At 41.2% G+C, this 25,582-nt stretch overlaps 1 protein-coding gene across 1 annotated transcript in view; it reads right to left on the bottom strand.

Annotated features, from left to right (window-relative positions):
* ZC3H18 (zinc finger CCCH-type containing 18) overlaps positions 1-25,582 on the bottom strand; it is a 589,339-nt gene that overhangs the window by 284,875 nt on the left and 278,882 nt on the right. The window contains exon 9 of the mRNA XM_053701306.1: positions 9,377-9,621. Coding sequence (XP_053557281.1) covers positions 9,377-9,621 — 245 coding nt within the window. The remainder of the gene's footprint in view (positions 1-9,376; positions 9,622-25,582) is intronic.

Raw genomic sequence — 25,582 nt, 5'->3', positions numbered from 1 at the left:
CCTTAGTGTCAGACATGTTTAACAGATTAATATTATACACAAGCAGGCTTGGAAAACACTTTAATCAAATAAAAATCAAAATTTGAATAAACGGTACTGCGCCTTTATGAAATAAAAAGCGCACACAATTTTACAAAACAGTGAAAAATGTACCAAATCTTTTGAAATTTTCACAGTATGTGCCTAATGCTTCAATATGATTGCACAACAAGTTTCAGCCTGATTAACCCCTTAATGCCCAAACCGGAGTAGCCTAAAGCCCACAACCGGTTAACAAACTACAGCACCTTGCCACAGCAACCTGCTGTGGCCCTACCTGCCCTTAGGGATTAGTTCTGGGGAAAACAAGCTTCTGTGAAGTCCTCAAAGAGTCTCTGGACCCTCCATGTGAAGCAGCATGAACAGCCTGTCAATAGTAACTGTGCAACTGAGGCGCAAAATTAGGCCCCTCCCACTCCACTCCAGAGTTGTGAGGCCTTCAAAATCCCAATTAGGTGACTAAAATTATGCCATGTGGAAAACCCCCCCGTAATAAACACAATAAAAGTGTTTAAAAGTGTCTACAATGAGTATTTTGTGAAATAAAATAATCGATTGCCCTGCAACAGTGTCAACCAGCCTATTGAGCCCTGTTAAATAAGCCTTAATTCTATACGGAGTCTCAGAACATGGCTTACCCTTCCCACATGGGGATTCCTGTCAGTCTTCTAGCATTAGCATGTCTTGACTAGAAAAAGATGACTGAAACATACCTTAATGCAGTTAAGTCTGCAAACTGTTCCCCCCAACTGAAGTTTTCTGGTACTCCTCAGTCCTGTGTGGGAACAGCAGTGGATTTTAGTTACAACATGCTAAAATTGTTTTCATCTCAGCAGAATTCTTCATCACTTTTCTGCCAGAGAGTAAATAGTACAAACCGGTACCATTTAAAAATAACTAACTCTTGATTGAAGATATAAAACTACAAATCTAACACCACATTCACTTTACCCTCCCGTGGAGAGGCCCTACTGCTAGAGCCGGCAAAGAGAATGACTGGGGGGTGGAGCTAGGGGGGAGCTATATGGTCAGCTCTGCTGTGTGCTCTCTTTGCCACTTCCTGTAGGGAATGAGAATATCCCACAAGTAAGGATGAATCCGTGGACTGGATACACCTTGCAAGAGAAAATAAATAGAAGTAAATTGAAAAATTGCTTAAAATTGTATTCTTTATCTGAATTATGAAACTTTAATTTTGACTTTACTGTCCCATGCACATTATAGGGACATTAAACACAAATTGTAAACTACATGATTATGAACCTTCATATCTGAGAAAAATGTTGCAATGAAAACTGCAGCAACTGCAGAAAGAGACTGGAGTAGCCTGCACTCTCTTCTCTTCCCTTAAAGTGATGTTAAACATTCTCCTTTGTATAAACCGATCCAGAACGTAATTCATATTTTAGATGGAGTTTAATTCATCATTTGTGATGAATATACGCTATAACTTACTTTTTAATGTAGCTCTGAAATTCTAATACCCTGTACTCCGCCCACTTTATAAGTATTTTTTTTTGTTAGCTAAGTTTGAACTATTCTCCAATTGGAGCTCTAGCTAGAGAATAAATTTTTTGAGTCCCGTATGGCTAGAGTACTTAGAATAGTTCAAACCATCAGCTCCCAAAAAAACGTACTTTTGAAGTGGACGGCCAAAGTGCGGGACATAAGAATTTCATCGCTATAATAAAAAACATAAATTATGCTTACCTGATCATTTTCTTTTCTTCAGATGGAGTCCACAGCTGCATTCATTACTTTTGGGAAATAAGAACCTGGCCACCAGGAGGAGGCAAAGACACCCCAGCCAAAGGCTTCAATACTCCTCCCACTTCCCTCATCCCCCAGTCATTCTGCCGAGGAACAAGGAACAGTAGAAGAAATACCAGGGTGAAAAGGTGCCATAAGAAATAACAGATGCCCCCCAGAAAAAAACGTGCGGGGAGTGGTGGACTTTTTCCAACTGAAGAAAAGAAAATTATCAGGTAAGAATAATTTATGTTTTTCTTCATAAATGGATAGAGTCCACAGCTGCATTCATTACTTTTGGGAAAACAATACCTAAGCTATAGAGGACACTGAATGCACAAACGGGAGGGTACAAAAGGCGGCCTGAAAAAACCCTTACCCAACAAAACCGTCGCTCAGAAAAGCAGTCCTCAACAACACACCCCTTACCAGATAAGGGGATCAGCAAACACAAACTCCCCAAAAGGGAAAGAGATGGGGGAATAAATAAGTATTCCCCGAAAACCCAAAAAAGGGTAAAACAATTTCCAAAAAGGAAAACACCAGGAACCAAGCCAAACTCACATAGACCGAAGCCAGATGCGAGATCAAGGGGAGGCAACGCCCAGACCACAGATGTACAGAAACCACAAGGTTAAAACCAGGAATCCGACACAGAGAAGAACTTCTCCACAAGATAGTGTAACCGTACCCTAAAGAAAACTGAAGACAGAGTCCACAAGGAACTCAAAATATCGAAGTCTTCAGAAACCGATATACGTGCAGCAAACCCAGATGGCAAGCCCCTGGGTCAACACCAGACACTACAGTCATACCAGGATGACTTCAGTAGTAAACTACTTGCAGGCAAGTAAGAGCAGCAGAGGATAGGTCACAAACCCTACCACCGACTGAAGAATATCCACTAAGCAGTGGACCCAGCTCAGGAGTAACAAAAATCCGCCAGCCCTACTCCATATCCTGAACAGGAGAAGCACAGAAACCTCAAAAAGGCTCACCGTATCACAAGGGCCCAAAGGCGAACATAGTCTTGGTAAAAATCCGCCAACACACCGATAACGTGCAAATGGTTGCGACTGATTTCAAACTGCAACCTTCCACTTGCAATGCAGCACAGTAACCCACAGGCCTCTACAGCTGGCTGTAAGGTCTAAAGGACATGGGAACAGAAAACCCCCAAACCCCAGACCCCAAAAGGGGACGGAAAAAGATGGACTCAGCCACCCAACAGGACTCGGGTGCCAACCCAAGAACTCGAAAATAGGAAGTCCAAGAGAATCCATAGGGGATGAACAGAGAAAATGCAATAGAGCCTCAGAAGCCCCAGCACAACACCCCAGAGGAAACAGAACCCCAGAGAACGGAGGCTCTCCTCTAGAGGTTAAAAAAACTCCAGTTTCAACAACCTGCACACAGGGCAGGACAGCCAATCTCCAGAGAGAGGAAACCCCACCCCCATAAGAAAAACCACCCCACTGAAGGGGAGAGCACGGAAGGAACAGCACACATGCTCATAAGACATGAAGGCATAGGCTGAGGAAACAATTCCAAATGAAATCATCTAGACGTCACAGATGAACATTGAGGAACTTCCCAAAAAGGGAGTAGAGCACACCTCAGACAAAGGGCACATAAATTCTAGCCAATCCTTCTAGACCGAAGGTCATAGACTGTGTGCCGTGGAAAAACTGTATCTCACCGAACCAGCCACAGGATCGTAAGTCTGCCGGACATCCGGAAGATCCACAACAAAACTATAGGCCTGAGGAAAAACTATAAGCCTGAGTCCCAGATCGTTCCAGGGAACCTTGAAAAACGGGATCAAGTCCCACTCTAAAATCCCAACCCAAAAGGGAAGAAGACACTCCAAAGGGAACTAAAGTACGACAGAGTTGCACGAGTGACCTAGAGCCCACCAAGGTGATAAAACAACGCCGACCAGAAAAAACATAGCGGACAAGGCCACCCGAAGAGTGAGCAAAACAAAGGCTAGTCTCCATAATCCCCTCTGGAGTATCAGAGGATCATACCCAAGAAAAAAGAATGCAGAGTATCCTAAACCCCGGTATAAAAAACCCCTAAGCTAAGCTTGGAGAAGGAGACAGCACAGCCTACCATCCCTGATAGGGAACGTCTTAATTCCTGAAGTAGCAAAAAGCCACAAGGACCTCCCATAAGGCGACAAAGTCCGCTAAGGGGCAACATACAAGTCCCGAAGTCTCATCCGAAGAGAATAACCTCAAAAGCAAAAATCCAAACAAAGGACAAATCTAAGAGCCACAAGGGCAAGACCACCCAAACCGGCGGCAAGGAGGTCTGAAATCCTCCCAACCTCCAACCCATGCGGGGAGGAACACTCCACATCCCGACATAAAGATGGAATCATGAAAGAGTCAAACTAGTATTTATATAGCCCCCTTCTTCCAGTGGGCCAAAAAACGCTTTTCTAGCGCCCGCTCTCGGATTATCCAAATCGGCAGCTGAATAGTAATAGTTGTGATTATTACCCAATCTGAATGGTACTCAATGTATCGTCAGAAGGATGAAGGGATGAGTCGGCCCTGCCGGGACAGAACCTGTGACCCTAGGATCTTTGAACAGGCCTAGTAGTCAGAGCATTTTACAAACTGAGCTACCTCGCTGGCATCAGCCAGCTGGAGAGGTCAATGAGGACTGAACCAATCCTCAATGACCTCTCCAGCTGGCCGATGCCGGCGAGGTAGCACAAGCCTCACAAACCCTCAGGTCCACTCAGAATAAACTGAAACTTGTAAAAGAGAACAAGAACAACACAATAATATGTGAGACACAGCGCCCAACTGGACCAGCCAGGCAGAACAGGCACAACGTGTCTGAACTAGGCCTCAGGACAGAAGGACTGAACCCAATCAGGACTAGCATGAAACCTAGGGCTATTTCTGTCAAGGCCGTATAGAATCCCCCCAAGAGAGGGAAAACAGCAGAAACACATAGGACAAAATTTCCAGAAGGAAATATAAAATTAGCGATATTCAAATAAAGGATAAGGCAACACGCAAGTTTATCGCCTAAGTAAAACAGATGTACCCACAGAAACGCCCAACAGGGCCCCTGTTCTACAAAGCTAAAAATGGAAAAAGTACTCGATAACAGGACTATAAGAACATTACTTCATCGTCTTATGTCTATTTCTGCAAGCTATTCGAAGAAGCAGACTGAGAAGTCTCACATCCAATAAGGATGGGATCTTCCGACAAGGCCAAAGCGTGCATCAAAAGAACACGAAGGCTAGTCAGCATACACTGCAGGAGCAAAGGACGACTCCGGCCTCGAAGACTCAGGGTCAGTCGTTCCCCCAGAGAGCTAAACAGGCCAACTTATGCCTGAAGAGCTCTGGATAAAGGAACACAAACAGTATCCAAAACCAACTTCTGGAAGTTGCATACGCGCTAGTGCCAAAATTATGGACATGCGTGCCGAAACCCCTGGCGGGAAGAAGCTACCTTCCGGAGAAGGGGGAGCAAATCTTGGGTTACCTGCATGTGTAGTAAGTGATGGTGGAAGGGAACTCGCTACTCGGAGGACAGAGGCCCCAGAGATGGTGGCTCAGCAGCTCCTTGACTCCCTGATCCCGAGGAATTGAGCACTCTAAAACGGCATTCAGAACATAACTGATAGGCTATTATCATCCGGGGCAATACGCATTCTGCGCACGGAGTAGAAAATAAAACAGAGACGTCCGTCTAAACGTAATCAGACTCCTCCATAGCTAGGATATTGATACGAGATTTGGACCCAAAACTTAAATGGCACCCGACACCCACAATGGCTGGGGCACTCACCACCTCCTAAGAGCCCAATACTAGCAGATCCGAATTTCTCCGTCACCACAAGGCTAGGAATGCGGAAATAGAGAGTCAAAAACGTGACCACGCCCGGTCACAAGGTGAAACGTACAGTCCAGAAAAAGCGCACCTGACCGTAAAGGCCGCGTCATTTCCAAAGGTCGTTATGTTCCACAAGCCATGAGCCTAAGTAACACTACGCATAATAGCAAGTTGAATCACATAACAAACATGATAAAAAAACCCCCCTGTTCAATAACCCCCTTCAGGAGATATTACCCTTGATTCCAAGATACAAAAGGCGCCTCACTGAGACCCTTATGTTAAGTTAGTCCCGCAAGGTGGTAGCCTCTCGGGAAAACATTTGTAATACAATACAATCATGACGAAAGTAAAATGAAACAATCTTACCGGAATTTACGCCCTAGAAAAGGAACACGGCCCTTCAAGTGTGACGTATAGTAGCATCGCCTCCACCATGGACTTGAGAGAAGAAAGCAGACAGCGGAGCGAAGTTCGACAACGTCCTTTGCTTGAGGAGCTGTTAACATGAGTCGGGATGGTTTCGCAGAAAGACTCTCCCTGCATCTCCGGACTCTTTCATCCAAGCCGTCACTGAGAAACTGATAGGATTACTTAAAACTCCTGTCCCATGTCGAAGAGTACTACCCTACATAAGACAAAATAAATTCTGACACTTCTCTGCCAACCTCCTGGGACGAAAGGCAAAGAATGACTGGGGGGGTGAGGGAAGTGGGAGGAGTATTTAAGACTTTGGCTGGAGTGTCTTTGCCTCCTCCTGGTGGACAGGTTCTTAATTTCCAAAAGTAATTAATGCAGCTGTGGACTCTTTCCATTTATGAAGAAAAGTAGGTTAAAGCGCATCTTCATTACAACTGATGAATTAAACTCCATCTAAAATATCACAAATATTCTGGATAGGGCTGCAACTAACGATTATTTTCATAATCGATTAATCGGCCGATTATTTTTTTCAATTAATCGACTAATCGGATAAAAAGAGAATCAATAATAGTTTTCTATGTTTAAATAAAATCCACATAATGAGTGTTATAAATATAAACTTCAGACAAAAACTTTATATTAACACAACCGTTTCTTCAATGTTTAAGCAGCAGAGCACAGTTTTATAATTAAACAAAACAAAACCACAAACTGTTTGAAAAGAGGTAGAACTAGAAAGAGTTAGACTATCACTGTTAATAACATTCTGTTATTCACTCTTTCAGAAACTTTGCATTGAAATGCAAAAATCTCAACATGTCCACATGCTTCTGGCTAAGGCTGGTTCTCTGTTTGCAGCTATATTTCCTGCAGCAGAGAAAAGGCTGTTGATGTGTATAAGTAGGGTTTTGCCAATTTCACCAAAGTGGGATATTTATCTTTGTTAGCTCTTCACCAATGCTAAGTGTTTTCTACCTTGGCAAGGGGCCTCTCAATAAAGTAACCCTTGACTTAATTCTAACATAAAAATATCTTGAATATCTATATGCAATGGCAAATAACCAGCTATAAGGTTAGGGGAAATATCTAGTCCGCTCTAAAAAATAACAAATATATACTTATAAAGGTTGAATCTGGTACATATTATCACAATTTATTAAAAATATAAAAAAACAATAAAAAACAATAAAAAACAATATCAAAAGCGCTAAGGACTGTATATCAATAACAGGACAAAGCCTTACACATTTATTTATACAGTACATATAATCAGCAATAGCAAGCAACACGCTAATAATTGTGCAAATAGATAATAGTGCACATCAATTTAAATAACTCCCATCAATCTAGGGGCAAGGTGTAAACAACAAGCTTGGCACTATATAATGAAAAGCATAGTTCCAAATCACCAAATTTAATATAAACAATCCAAATGACGACTATTATATCTGGGTTGCACATAAGCCAGAGGTAGTTGTAAACATATAATGTCCTGAAAAAGTAAAAAGTAGACGTCTGTAGACGTCCTTTAGGCTAAGGACATAACCATAAAACACAATACCATATGCAGGAGTTAATTGGAGTGAAGCAGCTGGTGTTGTGCACAGACCAACTGATTGCAAACCAACTAATCGATTAATCGATTATGAGATTCGTTGACAACTATTTTCATAATCGATTATTATCGATTATGACTATTAGTTGTTGCAGCTCTAATTCTGGATCTGTTTATACAATGGGGAAAGTATACCATCGGTGCTTTAACACTGATTCAACTTAGCTACTTAGTAATAATTTTCTTTAACAGGTATTTAAACAGACATACTTACATTCCTTTCTATTCTCCACCTATTCGCTAAATACAAATATATTTATGCATTTAATACACCTAAACTACCTAGTATGCTCACTGCTATTGCAAAGAATGATTTTCCTATCAGGATTGTTGATGCAAAAATGATAATCTAACCTTTAATAGCAAGTGACGGCAGAGTAGCTTAGTGCGGAAGGGGGAGTTAAACAAAAGCTCACAAACTGCCCAAACCTTCTGGTAAAAAGTGGAATAAGCAGAATTTTCAGATGTACTGTATAGTATTTTACAGCAAAAGAAATAATGAATGTATATTACAATAATGTTTCATGTTTCACATTTTCATGTTTCATGTTTACATTTTATGCATTGTTGAAATGTCAAGTTTAATGGTCCTTTAAGTTACATAACCTACATAAAAAGGCCACATGAATAATATTGAGGAATGCTGCCACTACAGATAACGCACACCACTCTGTCACACAGTGCAAGAATACGTAACATGGCGGCACCCAGTATAAACTTGTGCAGTTTGACTAACAAGCAATTGTAAAGGGTTAAAATAAAAGAACGGCTTTAAAAAGAGAGAAAGAAAAAACAATATGGTAAGTGGTACCCATGCTCCTGTAGTTCTGCCTAGTAGATCAATGTCCCTTTATTTTTGTAGAAAACAAAAAGTACATGACTAATGACACACACACAACTATATTACCAGCAGGTGCACCGAATAATGGATGGTGGAGAAGATCCAAGAACTAATGAAACAACAATGAACAAAGTACTAGATCACATCACACACCCACACACACAACAAATATGCTATATAATATAATAGCGCATATAATATAATAGCGCATAGAAGCATGTAACCATTACACACGTCACTTGTGAAAGTAAAAGGTTACTATTTTAAGGAAATGTTTATGAAATACAGGGACTGCATGACCAGGAAGAGTAACAGAAAAAAAAGCAGCACTATCTAAAGCTTCAAAAAATAATTCAGATAAAGAGCTGGAATTTTTGCATCAACTGAAGCTCATATACACAATAAGTATGTCAAAAGCAGGAAAGTACTACCCCATGCCCTACATTAGCAGTCAGCTGGGGAAAGTTTATTGGCACGTGTGAATAAAAAGATCAGCCAGCAGAGTAGATGTTGTGTACTTGAAAAATAAATAAAAGCAGCATGTGGCATTTCTAAAAGTAAACAAAAGAAAAAAAAAAAGGCACCAGCTATGGCAAATAAAACTGGAAAGATAAGTAGCCAATAAAAACTGGAAAGATAAGTAGCCAATAAAGACCAAGTGTAACCAAATATGAATACACAACATAGCTAAAAACAACAAAGCAAACTGAAGCAGATGAGGAATCCCCGGGCTACGCACTCTTGAAACGTATGCTGTTTAACATACGTCTGGCAGGTTTAGGTCAGAAAATATGGCAATAATATAGGACAAACTATCATAGTTCAGTGATAAATAATGCTTACCTTGGCAGTAGAGGAGATTTTGTTTTTGTCTTCTCTTTATCTTTCTCCTTGTCTTTTGTTCGCTCTTTATCATCCCTTTTGCTTCGGTCTCTCTCATATTCTTCTTTCCGCTTCTGGCGCTCTTTGTCCCGTTCCCGCTCTCTCTCTCGTTCCCTTTCCCGCTGCCTTCGCTCTCTCTCTCTGTCCCTCTCACGATCCCGGTCCCGCTGACGGTCCCTATCCCGATCCCTTTCACGTTCTCTTTCCTTCAACAAGAGAATGGGTGCACTAGTCAGAAGACTTTTTTTTGTATATTGTATTAGTTATAAGCTTGCATTAAGATAAGAACAATGTGCTTTAAATAAAAATAAACTGATTTGTTTCAAGTACATCAGACTCAAAAAGGGTGTCTATGAAATAGTATTGTAAAATGATTTTCCATTTAATGTGATCTGTTATACCAGCTGAAGAGAATAAGTCTATGGGAAATTATTCCTTTAGGTTATTTAAGTATATGAAAAAACATAATTTATGCTTACCTGATAAATTTATTTCTCTTGTAGTGTATCCAGTCCACGGATCATCCATTACTTGTGGGATATTCTCCTTCCCAACAGGAAGTTGCAAGAGGATCACCCACAGCAGAGCTGCTATATAGCTCCTCCCCTCACTGCCATATCCAGTCATTCGACCGAAACAAGACGAGAAAGGAGAAACCATAGGGTGCAGTGGTGACTGTAGTTTAATTAAAATTTAAACCTGCCTTAAAAGGACAGGGCGGGCCGTGGACTGGACACACTACAAGAGAAATACATTTATCAGGTAAGCATAAATTATGTTTTCTCTTGTTAAGTGTATCCAGTCCACGGATCATCCATTACTTGTGGGATACCAATACCAAAGCTAAAGTACACGGATGATGGGAGGGACAAGGCAGGAACTTAAACGGAAGGAACCACTGCCTGTAGAACCTTTCTCCCAAAAACAGCCTCCGAAGAAGCAAAAGTGTCAAATTTGTAAAATTTTGAAAAGGTGTGAAGCGAAGACCAAGTCGCAGCCTTGCAAATCTGTTCAACAGAGGCCTAATTTTTAAAGGCCCAGGTGGAAGCCACAGCTCTAGTAGAATGAGCTGTAATCCTTTGAGGGGGCTGCTGTCCAGCAGTCTCATAGGCTAAGCGTATTATGCTCCGAAACCAAAAGGAGAGAGAGGTTGTCGAAGCTTTTTGACCTCTCCTCTGTCCAGAGTAAACGACAAACAGGGCAGATGTTTGACGAAAATCTTTAGTAGCCTGTAAGTAAAACTTCAAGGCACGGACTACGTCCAGATTATGCAAAAGACGTTCCTTCTTTGAAGAAGGATTAGGACAATGATGGAACAACAATCTCTTGATTGATATTCCTGTTAGAAACCACCTTAGGTAAAAACCCAGGTTTGGTACGCAGAACTACCTTGTCTGAATGAAAAATCAGATAAGGAGAATCACAATGTAAGGCAGATAACTCAGAGACTCTTCGAGCCGAGGAAATAGCCATCAAAAACAGAACTTTCCAAGATAAAAGTTTAATATCAATGGAATGAAGGGGTTAAAACGGAACTCTCTGAAGAACTTTAAGAACCAAGTTTAAGCTCCAAGGGGGAGCAACAGTTTTAAACACAGGCTTAATCCTAACCAAAGCCTGACAAAATGCCTGGACGTCTGGAACTTCTGCCAGACGCTTGTGCAAAAGAATAGACAGAGCAGAGATCTGTCCTTTTAAAGAACTAGCTGATAAGCCTTTGTCCAAACCCTCTTGGAGAAAGGACAATATCCTAGGAATCCTAACCTTACTCCATGAGTAACTCTTGAATTCACACCAATAAAGATATTTACGCCATATCTTATGGTAGATTTTCCTGGTGACAGGCTTCCGAGCCTGTATTAAGGTATCAATGACTGACTCGGAGAAGCCACGCCTTGATAGAATCAAGCGTTCAATTTCCATGCAGTCAGTCTCAGAGAAATTAGATTTGGATGATTGAAAGGACCTTGTATTAGAAGGTCCTGCCTCAGAGGCAGAGTCCATGGTGGAAGAGATGACATGTCCACTAGGTCTGCATACCAGGTCCTGCGTGGCCACGCAGGCGCTATCAGAATCACAGATGCTCTCTACTGTTTGATTTTGGCAATCAGTCGAGGGAGCAGAGGAAACGGTGGAAACACATAGGCCATGTTGAAGAACCAAGGAGCTGCTAGAGCATCTATCAGCGTTGCTCCCGGGTCCCTGGACCTGGATCCGTAACAAGGAAGCTTGGCGTTCTGGCGAGACGCCATGAGATCTAGTTCTGGTTTGCCCCAACGATGGACCAGTTGAGCAAACACCTCCGGATGGAGTTCCCACTCCCCCAGATGAAAAGTCTGATGACTTAGAAAATCCGCCTCCCAGTTCTCTATGCCTGGGATGTGGATCACTGACAGGTGGCAAGAGTGAGACTCTGCCCAGCGAATTATCTTTGAGACTTCTAACATCGCAAAGGAACTCCTGGTTCCCCCTTGATGGTTGATGTAAGCCACAGTCGTGATGTTGTCCGACTGAAATCTGATGAACCTCAGTGTTGCTAACTGAGGCCAAGCTAGAAGAGCATTGAATATTGCTCTTAACTCCAGAATATTTATTGGGAGTAGTTTCTCCTCCTGAGTCCACGATCCCTGAGCCTTCAGGGAGTTCCAGACTGCGCCCCAACCTAGAAGGCTGGCATCTGTTGTTACAATCGTCCAATCTGGCCTGCGAAAGGTCATACCCTTGGACAGATGGACCCAAGAAAGCCACCAGAGAAGAGAATCTCTGGTCTCTTGATCCAGATTTAGTAGAGGGGACAAATCTGAGTAATCCCCATTCCACTGACTTAGCATGCATAATTGCAGCGGTCTGAGATGCAGGCGCGCAAATGGCACTATGTCCATTGCCGCTACCATTAAGCCGATTACTTCCATGCACTGAGCCACTGACGGGCGTGGAATGGAATGAAGGACACGGCAAGCATTTAGAAGTTTTGATAACCTGGACTCTGTCAGGTAAATTTTCATCTCTACAGAATCTATAAGAGTCCCTAGGAAGGAGACTCTTGTGAGTGGTGATAGAGAACTCTTTTCCACGTTCACTTTCCACCCATGCAACCTCAGAAATGCCAGAACTATCTCTGTATGAGACTTGTCAATTTGAAAGCTTGACGCCTGTATCAGGATGTCGTCTAGATACGGAGCCACCGCTATGCCTCGCGGTCTTAGAACCGCCAGAAGTGAGCCCAGAACCTTTGTAAAAATTCTCGGGGCAGTGGCCAACCCGAAGGGAAGAGCTACAAATTGGTAATGCCTGTCTAGAAAGGCAAACCTTAGGAACCGATGATGATCTTTGTGAATCGGTATGTGAAGGTAGGCATCCTTTAAGTCCACTGTGGTCATGGGTAGGATGGTCCGAATAGTTTCCATTTTGAATAATGGAACTCTGAGGAATTTATTTAAGATCTTTAGATCCAAGATTGGTCTGAAGGTTCCCTCTTTCTTGGGAACCACAAACAGATTTGAATAAAATCCCTGTCCTTGTTCCATCCGCGGAACTGGATGGATCACTCCCATTACTAGGAGGTCTTGCACACAGCTTAGGAATGCCTCTTTCTTTATCTGGTTTGCTGATAACCTTGAAAGATGAAATCTCCCTTGTGGAGGAGAAGCTTTGAAGTCCAGAAGATATCCCTGAGATATGATCTCCAACACCCAGGGATCCTGAACATCTCTTGCCCACGCCTGGGCGAAGAGAGAATGTCTGCCCCCCACTAGATCCGTTTCTGGATAGGGGGCCGTTCCTTCATGCTGTCTTGGGGGCAGCAGCAGGCTTTCTGGCCTGCTTGCCCTTGTTCCAGGACTGGTTAGGTTTCCAGGCCTGTCTGGAATGAGCAACAGTTCCCTCTTGTTTTGAAGCGGAGGAAGTTGATGCTGCTCCTGCCTTGAAATTTCGAAAGGCACGAAAATTAGACTGTTTGGCCTTTGATTTGGCCCTGTCCTGAGGAAGGGTATGACCCTTGCCTCCAGTAATGTCAGCAGTAATTTCCCTCAAGCCAGGCCCGAATAAGGTCTGCCCCTTGAAAGGAATGTTGAGTAATTTAGACTTTGAAGTCACGTCAGCTGACCAGGATTTAAGCCATAGAGCCCTACGCGCCTGGATGGCGAATCCGGAATTCTTAGCCGTTAGTTTAGTCAAATGAACAATGGCATCAGAAACAAATGAGTTAGCTAGCTTAAGCGTTCCAAGCTTGTCAATAATTTCATTCAATGGAGCTGTCTGGATGGCCTCTTCCAGGGCCTCAAACCAGAATGCCGCCGCAGCAGTGACAGGCGCAATGCATGCAAGGGGCTGTAAAATAAAACCTTGTTGAATAAACATTTTCTTAAGGTAACCCTCCAATTTTTTATCCATTGGATCTGAAAAAGCACAACTGTCCTCAACCGGGATAGTGGTACGCTTTGCTAAAGTAGAAACTGCTCCCTTCACCTTAGGGACCGTCTGCCATAAGTCCCGTGTAGTGGCGTCTATTGGAAACATTTTTCTAAATATAAGAGGTGGGGAAAAGGGCACACCGGGTCTATCCCACTCCTTGCTAATAATTTCTGTAAGCCTTTTAGGTATAGGAAAAACGTCAGTACACACCGGCACCGCATAGTATCTATCCAGCCTACACAATTTCTCTGGAATTGCAACTGTGTTACAGTCATTCAGAGCAGCTAATACCTCCCCAAGCAATACACGGAGGTTCTCAAGCTTAAATTTAAAATTAGAAATCTCTGAATCAGGTTTCCCCGAGTCAGAGATGTCACCCACAGACTGAAGCTCTCCGTCCTCATGTTCTGCATACTGTGACGCAGTATCAGACATGGCTCTAACAGCATTTGCGCGCTCTGTATCTCTCCTAACCCCAGAGCTATCGCGCTTGCCTCTTAATTCAGGCAATCTAGATAATACCTCTGACAGGGTATTATTCATGATTGCAGCCATGTCCTGCAAGGTAATCGCTATGGGCGTCCCTGATGTAATTGGCGCCATATTAGCGTGTGTCCCCTGAGCGGGAGGCGAAGGGTCTGACACGTGGGGAGTTAGTCGGCATAACTTCCCCCTCGACAGAACCCTCTGGTGATAATTCTTTTATAGATAAAGACTGATCTTTACTGTTTAAGGTGAAATCAATACATTTAGTACACATTCTCCTATGGGGCTCCACCATGGCTTTCAAACATAAAGCACAAGTAGGTTCCTCTGTGTCAGACATGTTTAAACAGACTAGCAATGAGACTAGCAAGCTTGGAAAACACTTTAAAACAAGTTTACAAGCAATATAAAAAACGTTACTGCGCCTTTAAGAAACACAATTTTCCCAAATTTTGAAATTACAGTGAAAAAATGCAGTTACACTAACGAAATTTTTACAGTGTATGTAATAAGTTAGCAGAGCATTGCACCCACTTGCAAATGGATTATTAACCCCTTAATACCAAAAACGAAATAACAAATGACAAAAACGTTTTTTAAAACAGCTCTACTGTGGCTTTTTACCTCCCTCAATACGACTTTTGAAGCCTTTTGAGCCCTTCAGAGAAGTCCTGGATCATGCAGGAAGAAGCTGGATGTCTGTGTCTGTAATTTTTGCTGTGCAAAAAAAAAACACGCCAAAATAGGCCCCTCCCACTCATATTACAACAGTGGGAAGCATCAGGGAACTGTTTCTAGGCAAAATTCAAGCCAGCCATGTGGAAAAAACTAGGCCCCAATAAGTTTTATCACCAAACATATGTAAAAAACGATTAAACATGCCAGCAAACGTTTTAAAATACACTTTTATAAGAGTATGTATCTCTATTAATAAGCCTGATACCAGTCGCTATCACTGCATTTAAGGCTTTACTTACATTACTTCGGTATCAGCAGCATTTTCTAGCAAATTCCATCCCTAAAAAAATATTTTAACTGCACATACCTTATTACAGGAAAACCTGCACGCTATTCCCCTTCTGAAGTTACCTCACTCTTCAGAATATGTGAGAACAGCAAAGGATCTTAGTTACTTCTGCTAAGATCATAGAAAACGCAGGCAGATTCTTCTTCTAAATACTGCCTGAGATAAACAGTACACTCCGGTACCATTTAAAAATAACAAACTTTTGATTGAAGAAATAAACTAAGTATAAAACACCACAGTGCTCATACGACCTCCATCTTAGTTGAGAGTTGCAAGAGAATAACTGGATATGGCAGTGAGGGGAGGAGCTATATAGCAGCTCTGCTGTGGGTGATCCTCTTGCAACTTCCTGTTGGGAAGGAGAATATCCCACAAGTAATGGATGATCCGTGGACTGGATACACTTAACAAGAGAAATAGATGTGTCTGAAAATTTAAACCACAACCCAATTAAATGGACTGAGCTTCAAGGAGGAGCATGCATCATTAGCCTATCTCCCTATAATTACACAAAATCCTCCTTATCTCATCTCTCCATACACAGTGAAACCAATACTTAGAGAACAAAGGAAAATTAAAATTGTATCTTTCTGTCCCACTAGCCACTGGGAATAGAATTACTTACAAAGTATTTTGTTTGCATATCCTTTCTATTTGAAAGCAATGTAATATGCTCCAGCCGGTAAAATGTATAATTAGGAACACATTAAAAGTACCACTAAATACAGTAGAATGGCAAAATGAAAGGGGAGAAATAAAAATCACAGTGCACGGTCTCTTTAAAATATACTCGAAAAACAAGGCCAAGTAAAAGCGTTTTAAAATGACATAACTACAACAAAGAGATGCTCTAATGCAATGCTTGACAAATCTGTTTAAAAATTAGGAGCCCCGTAGAACTGGCATCAGATAAGGGTATATTTTGCAGACCTTTACAAATATAAGGTACAAATATAAGGTGCCCACATGTACTCTCTTATTATAATCTTTTATATGACGACATTGAGACTGAGTCTGTTTACCCCTTGAGATGGAACCCTAATTTCCTAAGTTATATTATCCCTTTGTGTTGGTCTGGAGATGGCTAACATATCCCGTATTGCACTTGTGTCAGAAATCATATGCCACACTTAAAGTCCTTAAGTCTATGCCTATGCGGTTGGGTAGGGGCTTTGTATAATGTTTATTAGATATGCATGTGCCCTTTATGTTGTTTTCGCTTACCTACACTCTGAACATTATTCTCTCCTAACAACTGAGTTAAAGGGACAGTCTACACCAGAATATTTATTGTTTTAAAATATAGATAATCCCTTTATTACCCATTCCCTAGTTTTGCATAACCAACACATTTATAATAATATATGTTTTACCTCTGTGATTACCTTGTATCTAAACCTCTGCAAACTGCCCCCTTATTTTAGTTATTTTGACAGACTTGCATTTTAGCCAATCAGTGCGAGCTCCTAGGTAACTCCACGTGCATGAGCACAATGTTATCTATATGAAACACATGAACTAACACCCTCTTGTGGTCAAAAACTGTCAAAATGCCCTGAGCTAAGAGGCGGTCTTCAAGGGCTTAGAAATTAGCATATGAACTTCCTAGATTTAGCTTTCAACTAAGAATACCAAGAGAACAAAGCAAAATTGGTGAAAGAAGTAAATTGGAAAATTGTTTAAAATTACATTCTTTATGTGAATAATGAAAGTTTGTTTTGGACTAGACTGTCCATTTAAGCCAGTCCTACTTTGAAATGTCTGTACCTGGGTTCCCCTTAATACAGTTAAAGGGACAGTCTACACCAGAATTGTTATTGTTTTAAAAGATAGAAAATCCCTGTATTACCCATTCCCCAGTTTTGCATAACCAACACAGTTATATTAATATACTTTTAACCTCTGTGATTATCTTGTATCTAAGCCTCTGCAGACTGCCCCTTTATTTCAGTTCTTTTGACAGACTTGCAGTTTAGCCAATCAGTGCCTGCTCCCAGATAACTTCACGTGCACAGTGTTATCTATATGAAATACGTGAACTAACACCCTCTAGTGGTGAAAAACTGTTAAAATGCATTTTGAAAAGAGGTGGCCTTCAAGGTCTAAGAAATTAGCATATGAACCTCCTAGGTTAAGCTTCCAACTAAGAATACCAAGAGAACAAAGAAAAATTGGTGATAAAAGTAAATTGGAAACATAATTTATGCTTACCTGATAAATTCCTTTCTCCTGTAGTGTAGTCAGTCCACGGGTCATCCATTACTTATGGGATATTAACTCCTCCCTAACAGGAAGTGCAAGAGGATCACCCAAGCAGAGCTGCCATATAGCTCCTCCCCTCTACGTCATACCCAGTCATTCGACCGAAAACCAAACGAGAAAGGAGAAACTATAGGGTGCAGTGGTGATTGGAGTATAATTTAAAATTTAGACCTGCCATAAAAAACAGGGCGGGCCGTGGACTGACTACACTACAGGAAAAAGGAATTTATCAGGTAAGCATAAATTATGTTTTCTCCTGTTAAGTGTAGTCAGTCCACGGGTCATCCATTACTTATGGGATACCAATACCAAAGCTAAAAGTACACGGATGACGGGAGGGACAGGCAGGATCTTTACACGGAAGGAACCACTGTCTGAAGAACCTTTCTCCCAAAAACAGCCTCAGAAGAAGCAAAAGTGTCAAATTTGTAAAATTTGGAAAAAGTATGAAGAGAACACCAAGTTGCAGCCTTGCAAATCTGTTCAACAGAGGCCTCATTCTTAAAGGCCCACGTGGAAGCCACAGCTCTAGTGGAATGAGCTGTAATTCTTTCAGGAGGCTGCTGTCCAGCAGTCTCGTAGGCTAAACGTATTATGCTACGAAGCCAGAAAGAGAGAGAGGTAGCAGAAGCTTTCTGACCTCTCCTCTGTCCAGAATAAACGACAAACAGGGAAGAAGTTTGGCGAAAATCTTTAGTTGCCTGTAAATAAAATTTTAGGGCACGGACTACGTCCAGATTGTGTAGAAGTCGTTCCTTCTTTGAAGAAGGGTTAGGACACAATGAAGGAACAACAATCTCTTGATTGATATTCCTATTAGTGACTACCTTAGGTAAGAACCCAGGTTTAGTACGCAGAACTACTTTGTCTGAATGAAAAATCAGATAAGGAGAATCACAATGTAAGGCCGATAACTCAGAGACTCTTCGAGCCGAGGAAATAGCCATTAAAAAACATAATTTATGTAAGAACTTACCTGATAAATTCATTTCTTTCATATTAGCAAGAGTCCATGAGCTAGTGACGTATGGGATATACATTCCTACCAGGAGGGGCAAAGTTTCCCAAACCTTAAAATGCCTATAAATACACCCCTCACCACACCCACAATTCAGTTTAACGAATAGCCAAGAAGTGGGGTGATAAGAAAAAAGTGCGAAAGCATATAAAATAAGGAATTGGAATAATTGTGCTTTATACAAAAAAATCATAACCACCACAAAAAAGGGCTGGCCTCATGGACTCTTGCTAATATGAAAGAAATGAATTTATCAGGTAAGTTCTTACATAAATTATGTTTTCTTTCATGTAATTAGCAAGAGTCCATGAGCTAGTGACGTATGGGATAATGACTACCCAAGATGTGGATCTTTCCACACAAGAGTCACTAGAGAGGGAGGGATAAAATAAAGACAGCCAATTCCTGCTGAAAATAATCCACACCCAAAATAAAGTTTAATGAAAAACATAAGCAGAAGATTCAAACTGAAACCACTGCCTGAAGTACTTTTCTACCAAAAACTGCTTCAGAAGAAGAAAACACATCAAAAAGGTAGAATTGAAAAAGTATGCAAAGAGGACCAAGTTGCTGCTTTGCAAATCTGATCAATCGAAGCTTCATTCCTAAACGCCCAGGAAGTAGAAACTGACCTAGTAGAATGAACTGTAATCCTTCGAGGCGGAATTTTACCCGACTCGACATAGGCATGATGAAATAAAGATTTCAACCAAGATGCCAAAGAAATGGCAGAAGCTTTCTGGCCTTTTCTAGAACCGGAAAAGATGACAAATAGACTAGAAGTCTTTCGGAAAGACTTAGTAGCTTAAACATAATAATACAAAGCTCTAACAGCATCCAAAGAATGCAATGATTTCTCCTTAGAATTCATAGGATTAGGACATAATGAAGGAACCACAATTTCTCTACTAAGGTTGTTAGAATTCACAACCTTAGGTAAAAAATTCAAAAGAAGTTCGCAGCACCGCCCTATCCTGATGAAAAATCAGAAAAGGAGACTCACAAGCAAGAGCAGATAATTCAGAGACTCTTCTGGCAGAAGAGATGGCCAAAAGAAACAAAACTTTCCAAGAAAGTAATATAACGACCAAAGAATGCATGGGTTCAAAAGGAGGAGCTTGAAAAGCCCCCAGAACCAAATTCAAACTCCAAGGAGGAGAAATTGACTGAATGACAGGTTTTATACGAACCAAAGCTTGTACAAAACAATGAAATATCAGGAAGATTAGCAATCCTTCTGTGAAAAAAGAACAGAAAGAGCAGAGATTTGTCCTTTCAAGGAACTTGCGGACAAACCTTTATCTAAACCATCCTGAAGAAACTGAAAAATTCTCGGTATTCAAAAAGAAATATAAGTCTTCCAGACTCTATAATATATCTCTCTAGATACAGATTTACGAGCCTGTCACATAGTATTTAATCACAGAGTCAGAGAAACCTTCTTTGACCAAGAATCAAGCGTTCAAACTCCATACCTTAAAATTTAAGGATTTGAGATCCTGATGGAAAAAAGGACCTTGCGACAGAAAGTCTGGTATTAACGGAAGAGTCCACAGCTGGCAAGAGGCCATCCGGACAAGATCCGCATACCAAAACCTGTGAGGCCATGCTGGAGCTACCAGCAGGTGGAGAATACTCTTGGAAGAAGAACTAGAGGCGGAAAGATATAGGCAGGATGATACTTCCAAGGAAGTGATAATGTATCCACTGCTTCCGCCCGAGGATCCCGGGATCTGGACAGATACCAGGGAAGTTTCTTGTTTAGATGAGACGCCATCAGATCTATTTCTGGGAGTTCCCACATTTGAACAATCTGAAGAAATACCTCTGGGCGAAGAGACCATTCGCCCGGATGCAACGTTTGGCGACTGAGATAATCCGCTTCCCAATTGTCTATACCTGGGATATGAACCGCAGAGATTAGACAGGAGCTGGATTCCGCCCAAACCAAAATTCGAGATACTTCTTTCATAGCCAGAGGACTGTGAGTCCCTCCTTGATGATTGATGTATGCCACAGCTGTGACATTGTCTATCTGAAAACAAATGAACAACTCTCTCTTCAGAAGAGGCCAAGACTGAAGAGCTCTGAAAATTGCACGGAGTTCAAAAATAGTGATCGGTAATCTCACCTCCTGAGATTCCCAAACCCCTTGTGCCGTCAGATTCCCCCACACAGCTCCCCAACCTGTAAGACTTGCATCTGTTGAGATATAGTCTAGGTCGGAAGAACAAAGAAGCCCCCTGAACTAAACGATGGTGAACTGTCCACCATGTCAGAGAGTGTCGTATAATTGGTTTAAAGATATTAATTGAGATATCTTTGTGTAATCCCTGCACCACTGGTTCAGCATACAGAGCTGAAGAGGTCGCATGTGAAAACGAGCAAAGGAGATCGCATCCGATGCGGCAGTCCTAAGACCTAAAAATTTCCATGCATAAGGCTACCAAAGGGAATGATTGTGACTGAAGGTTTTGACAAGCTGATAACAATGTTAAACTTCTCTTATCTGACAAGGACAGAGTCATAGACACTGAATCTATCTGGAAACCTAAAAAGGTTACCCTTGTCTGAGGAAACAATGAACTGAATGGTAAATTGATCCTCCAACCATGATCTTGAAGAAACAACACAAGTCGATTCGTATGAGATTCTGCGAAAATGTGAAGACTGAGCAAGTACCAAGATATCGTCCAAATAAGGAAATACCAAAACCCTGTTCTCTGATTACAGACAGAAGGGCACCGAGAACCTTTGAAAAAAATTCTTGGAGCTGACGCTAGGCCAAACGGTAGAGCCACAAAACTGGTAATGCTTGTCTAAAAAGAGAATCTCAGAAACTAAAAGTGATCTGGATGAATCGGAATATGCAGATATGCATCCTGTAAATCTATTGTAGACATATAATGCCCTTGCTAAACAAAAGGCACGATAGTCCTACAGTTACCATCTTGAATGTTGGTATCCTTACATAACGATTCAATAGATAGATCCGGAACTGGTCTGAAGGAATTGACCTTCTTTGGTACAATGAAGAGATAGAATAAAACCCCAGCCCCTGTTCCAGAACTGGAACTGGCATAATTACTCCAGCCAACTCTAGATCTGAAACACATTTCAGAAATGCTGAGCCTTTGCTGTGTTTACTGGGACACGGGAAAGAAAAAAATCTCTTTGCAGGAGGCCTTAACTTGAAGCCAATTCTGTACCTTTCTGAAACAATGTTCTGAAACCAGAGATTGTGAACGGAATTGATCCAAATTTCCTTGAAGAAAACGTAAACTGCCCCATACCAGCTGAGCTGGAATGAGGGCCGCACCTTCATGGGTATTTAAGGAGCTGGCTATAGGTTTCTATAAGGCTTGGATATATTCCAAACTGGAAATGGTTTCCAAACTGATACCGCTCCTGAGGATGAAGGATCAGGCTTTCGTTCCTTGTTGAGGAAAGGAACGAAAATTATTAATAGACCTAAATTTACTTTAGATTTTTTATCCTTTGGTAAAAAAGTTCCCTTCCCTCCAGTAACAGTTGAGATAATAGAATCCAACTGAAAATCGAATAATGTATTACCCTGGAAAGAAAAGGAAAGCAAAGTTGACTTAGAAGACATATCAGCATTCCAAGTTTTAAGCCATAAAGCTTTTCTAGCTAAAATAGCTAGAAACACATACCTGACATCAACTCTAATGATATCAAAAGTTGGTATCACAAATAAAATTATTAGCATGTTATAGAATAATAATAATGCTATAAAATTATGATCTGTTACTTGTTGCGCTAAAACTTCTAACCAAAAAGTTGAAGCTGCAGCAACATCCGCTAAAAATATAGCAGGTCTAAGAAGATTACCTGAACATAAGTAAGCTTTTCTTAGAAAGGATTCAATTTTCCTATCTAAAGGATCCTTAAATGAAATACTATCTGCCATAGGAATAGTAGTACGTTTAGCAGGAGTAGAGACAGCCCCATTAACCTTAGAGATTTTGTCCCAAAACTCTAATCTGTCAGATGGCACAGGATATAATTGCTTAAACGTTAGAAGGAGTAAATGAATTACACAAATTATTCCATTCCCTGGAAATTACTTCAGAAATAGCATCAGGGAGAGAAAATACTTCTGGAATAACTACAGGAGATTTAAAAAACCTTATTTAAACGTTTAGATTTAGTATCAAGAGGACCAGAATCCTCTATTTCTAATGCAATTAATACTTCTTTAAGTAAAGATCGAATAAATTCCATCTTGAACAAATACAAAGATTTATCAGCATCAACCTCTGAGACAGAAACCTCTGAACCAGAAGAACCATTATCAGTATCAGAATGATGATGTTCATTTAAAAATTCATCTGAAAAAAGAGAAGTTTTAAAAGACTTTTATGTATACTAGAAGGAGAAATAACAGACATAGCCTTCTTAATGGATTTAAAAAATAAAATCTCTTATGTTATCAGGAACACTCTGAAAATTAGATGTTGACAGAACAGCAACAGGTAATGTAACAGTACTAAAGGAAATTTTATCTGCATTAATAAGTTTGTCATGACATGCAATACAAACAACAGCTGGAGAAACAGATACCAAAAGTTTATAGCAGATACACTTAGCTTGGTAGCTCCAGCACTGGGCAGTGATTTTCCTGAAGTATCTTCTGACTCAGTTGCAACGTGGAACATCTTGCAATATGTAAAAGAAAAAACAACATATAAAGCAAAATTGAACAAATTCCTTAAATGACAGTTTCAGGAATGGGAAAAAATGCCAGTGAACAAGCTTCTAGCAACCAGAAGCAATAAATAATGAGACTTAAATAATGTGGAGACAAAAATGACGCCCATATTTTTTCGCGCCAAAAAAACGCCCACATTATTTGGCGCCTAAATGCTTTTGGCGCCAAAAATGACGCCACATCCGGAACGCCGACACTTTTGACGCAAAAAAAGTCAAAAAATGACGCAACTTCCGGCGATACGTATGACGCCGGAAACAGAAAAAAAATTTTGCGCCAAAAAAGTCTGCGCCAAGAATGACGCAATAAAATGAAGCATTTTCAGCCCCCGCAAGCCTAACAGCCCACAGGGAAAAAGTCAAATTTTTTAAGGTAAGAAAAAATGATTGAAACAAATGCATTTATCCCAAGTATGAAACAGACTGTCTGAAAATAAGGAATGTTGAACATCCTGAGTCAAGGCAAATAAATGTTTGAATACATATATTTAGAACTTTATAAAAAGTGCCTAACCATAGCTTAGAGTGTCACAGAAAATAAGCTTACTTACTTACCCCAGGACACTCATCTACATGTTGTAGAAAGCCAAACCAGTACTGAAACGAAAATCAGCAGAGGTAATGGTATATATATATATAAGAGTATATCGTCGATCTGAAAAGGGAGGTAAGAGATGAATCTCTACGACCGATAACAGAGAACCTATGAAATAGACCCCGTAGAAGGAGATCATTGCATTCAAATAGGCAATACTCTCCTCACATCCCTCTGACATTCACTGCACGCTGAGAGGAAAACCGGGCTCCAACCTGCTGCGGAGCGCATATCAACGTAGAATCTAGCACAAACTTACTTCACCAGTTTGTAAAGTTTGTAAAACTGAATTGTGGGTGTGGTGAGGGGTGTATTTATAGGCATTTTAAGGTTTGGGAAACTTTGCCCCTCCTGGTAGGAATGTATATCCCATACGTCACTAGCTCATGGACTCTTGCTAATTACATGAAAGAAACAGAACTTTCCAAGATAACAGCTTGATATCAATGGAATGAAGGGGTTCAAACGGAACACCCTGTAAAACGTTAAGAACTAAGTTTAAGCTCCACGGTGGAGCAACAGTCTTAAACACAGGCTTAATCCTGGCCAAAGCCTGACAAAAGGCCTGAACGTCTGGAACTTCTGACAGACGTTTGTGCAAAAGGATTGACAGAGCTGAGATCTGTCCCTTTAAAGAACTAGCAGATAAACCCTTTTCTAAACCTTCTTGTAGAAAAGACAATATCCTAGGAATCCTAACCTTACTCCATGAGTAACTCTTGGATTCGCACCAATGTAAGTATTTACGCCATATTTTATGGTAAATTTTCCTGGTAACAGGTTTCCTAGCCTGTATTAAGGTATCAATTACTGACTCCGAAAATCCACGCTTTAATAAAATCAAGCGTTCAATCTCCATGCAGTCAGCTTCAGAGAAATTAGATTTTGATGTTTGAAAGGACCCTGAATTAGAAGGTCCTGTCTCAGAGGCAGAGACCATGGTGGACAGGACGACATGTCCACTAGATCTGCATACCAGGTCCTGCGTGGCAATGCAAGCGCTATTAGAATCACCGATGCTCTCTCCTGTTTGATCCTGGCAATCAATCGAGGAAGCATCGGGAAGGGTGGAAACACATAAGCCATCTTGAAGTTCCAAGGTGCTGTCAGAGCATCTATCAGAACCGCTCCCGGGTCCCTGGACCTGTAACAAGGAAGCTTGGGGTTCTGGAGAGACGCCATGAGATCCATATCTGGTTTGCCGAAGTATTTGGGCAAAGACCTCCGGATGAAGTTCCCACTCCCCCGGATGAAAAGTCTGGCGACTTAGGAAATCCGCCTCCCAGTTCTCCACGCCTGGGATGTGGATCACTGATAGGTGGCAAGAGTGAGACTCTGCCCAGAGAATTATCTTTGAGACTTCCATCATCGCTAGGGAACTCCTTGTCCCTCCTTGATAGTTGATGTAAGCCACAGTCGTGATGTTGTCCGACTGAAATCTGATGAACCTCAGAGATGCTAGCTGAGGCCAAGCTAGAAGGGCATTGAAAAACAGAATTTATGTTTACCTGATAAATTACTTTCTCCAACGGTGTGTCCGGTCCACGGCGTCATCCTTACTTGTGGGATATTCTCTTCCCCAACAGGAAATGGCAAAGAGCCCAGCAAAGCTGGTCACATGATCCCTCCTAGGCT

The sequence above is a fragment of the Bombina bombina genome, chromosome 1 (genome assembly GCF_027579735.1).
Source record: "Bombina bombina isolate aBomBom1 chromosome 1, aBomBom1.pri, whole genome shotgun sequence".
Taxonomy (NCBI): Eukaryota; Metazoa; Chordata; class Amphibia; order Anura; family Bombinatoridae; genus Bombina; species Bombina bombina.
Note: the sequence above shows the minus strand (reverse complement) of the source record. Positions and strands in the feature narration are given on the sequence as shown.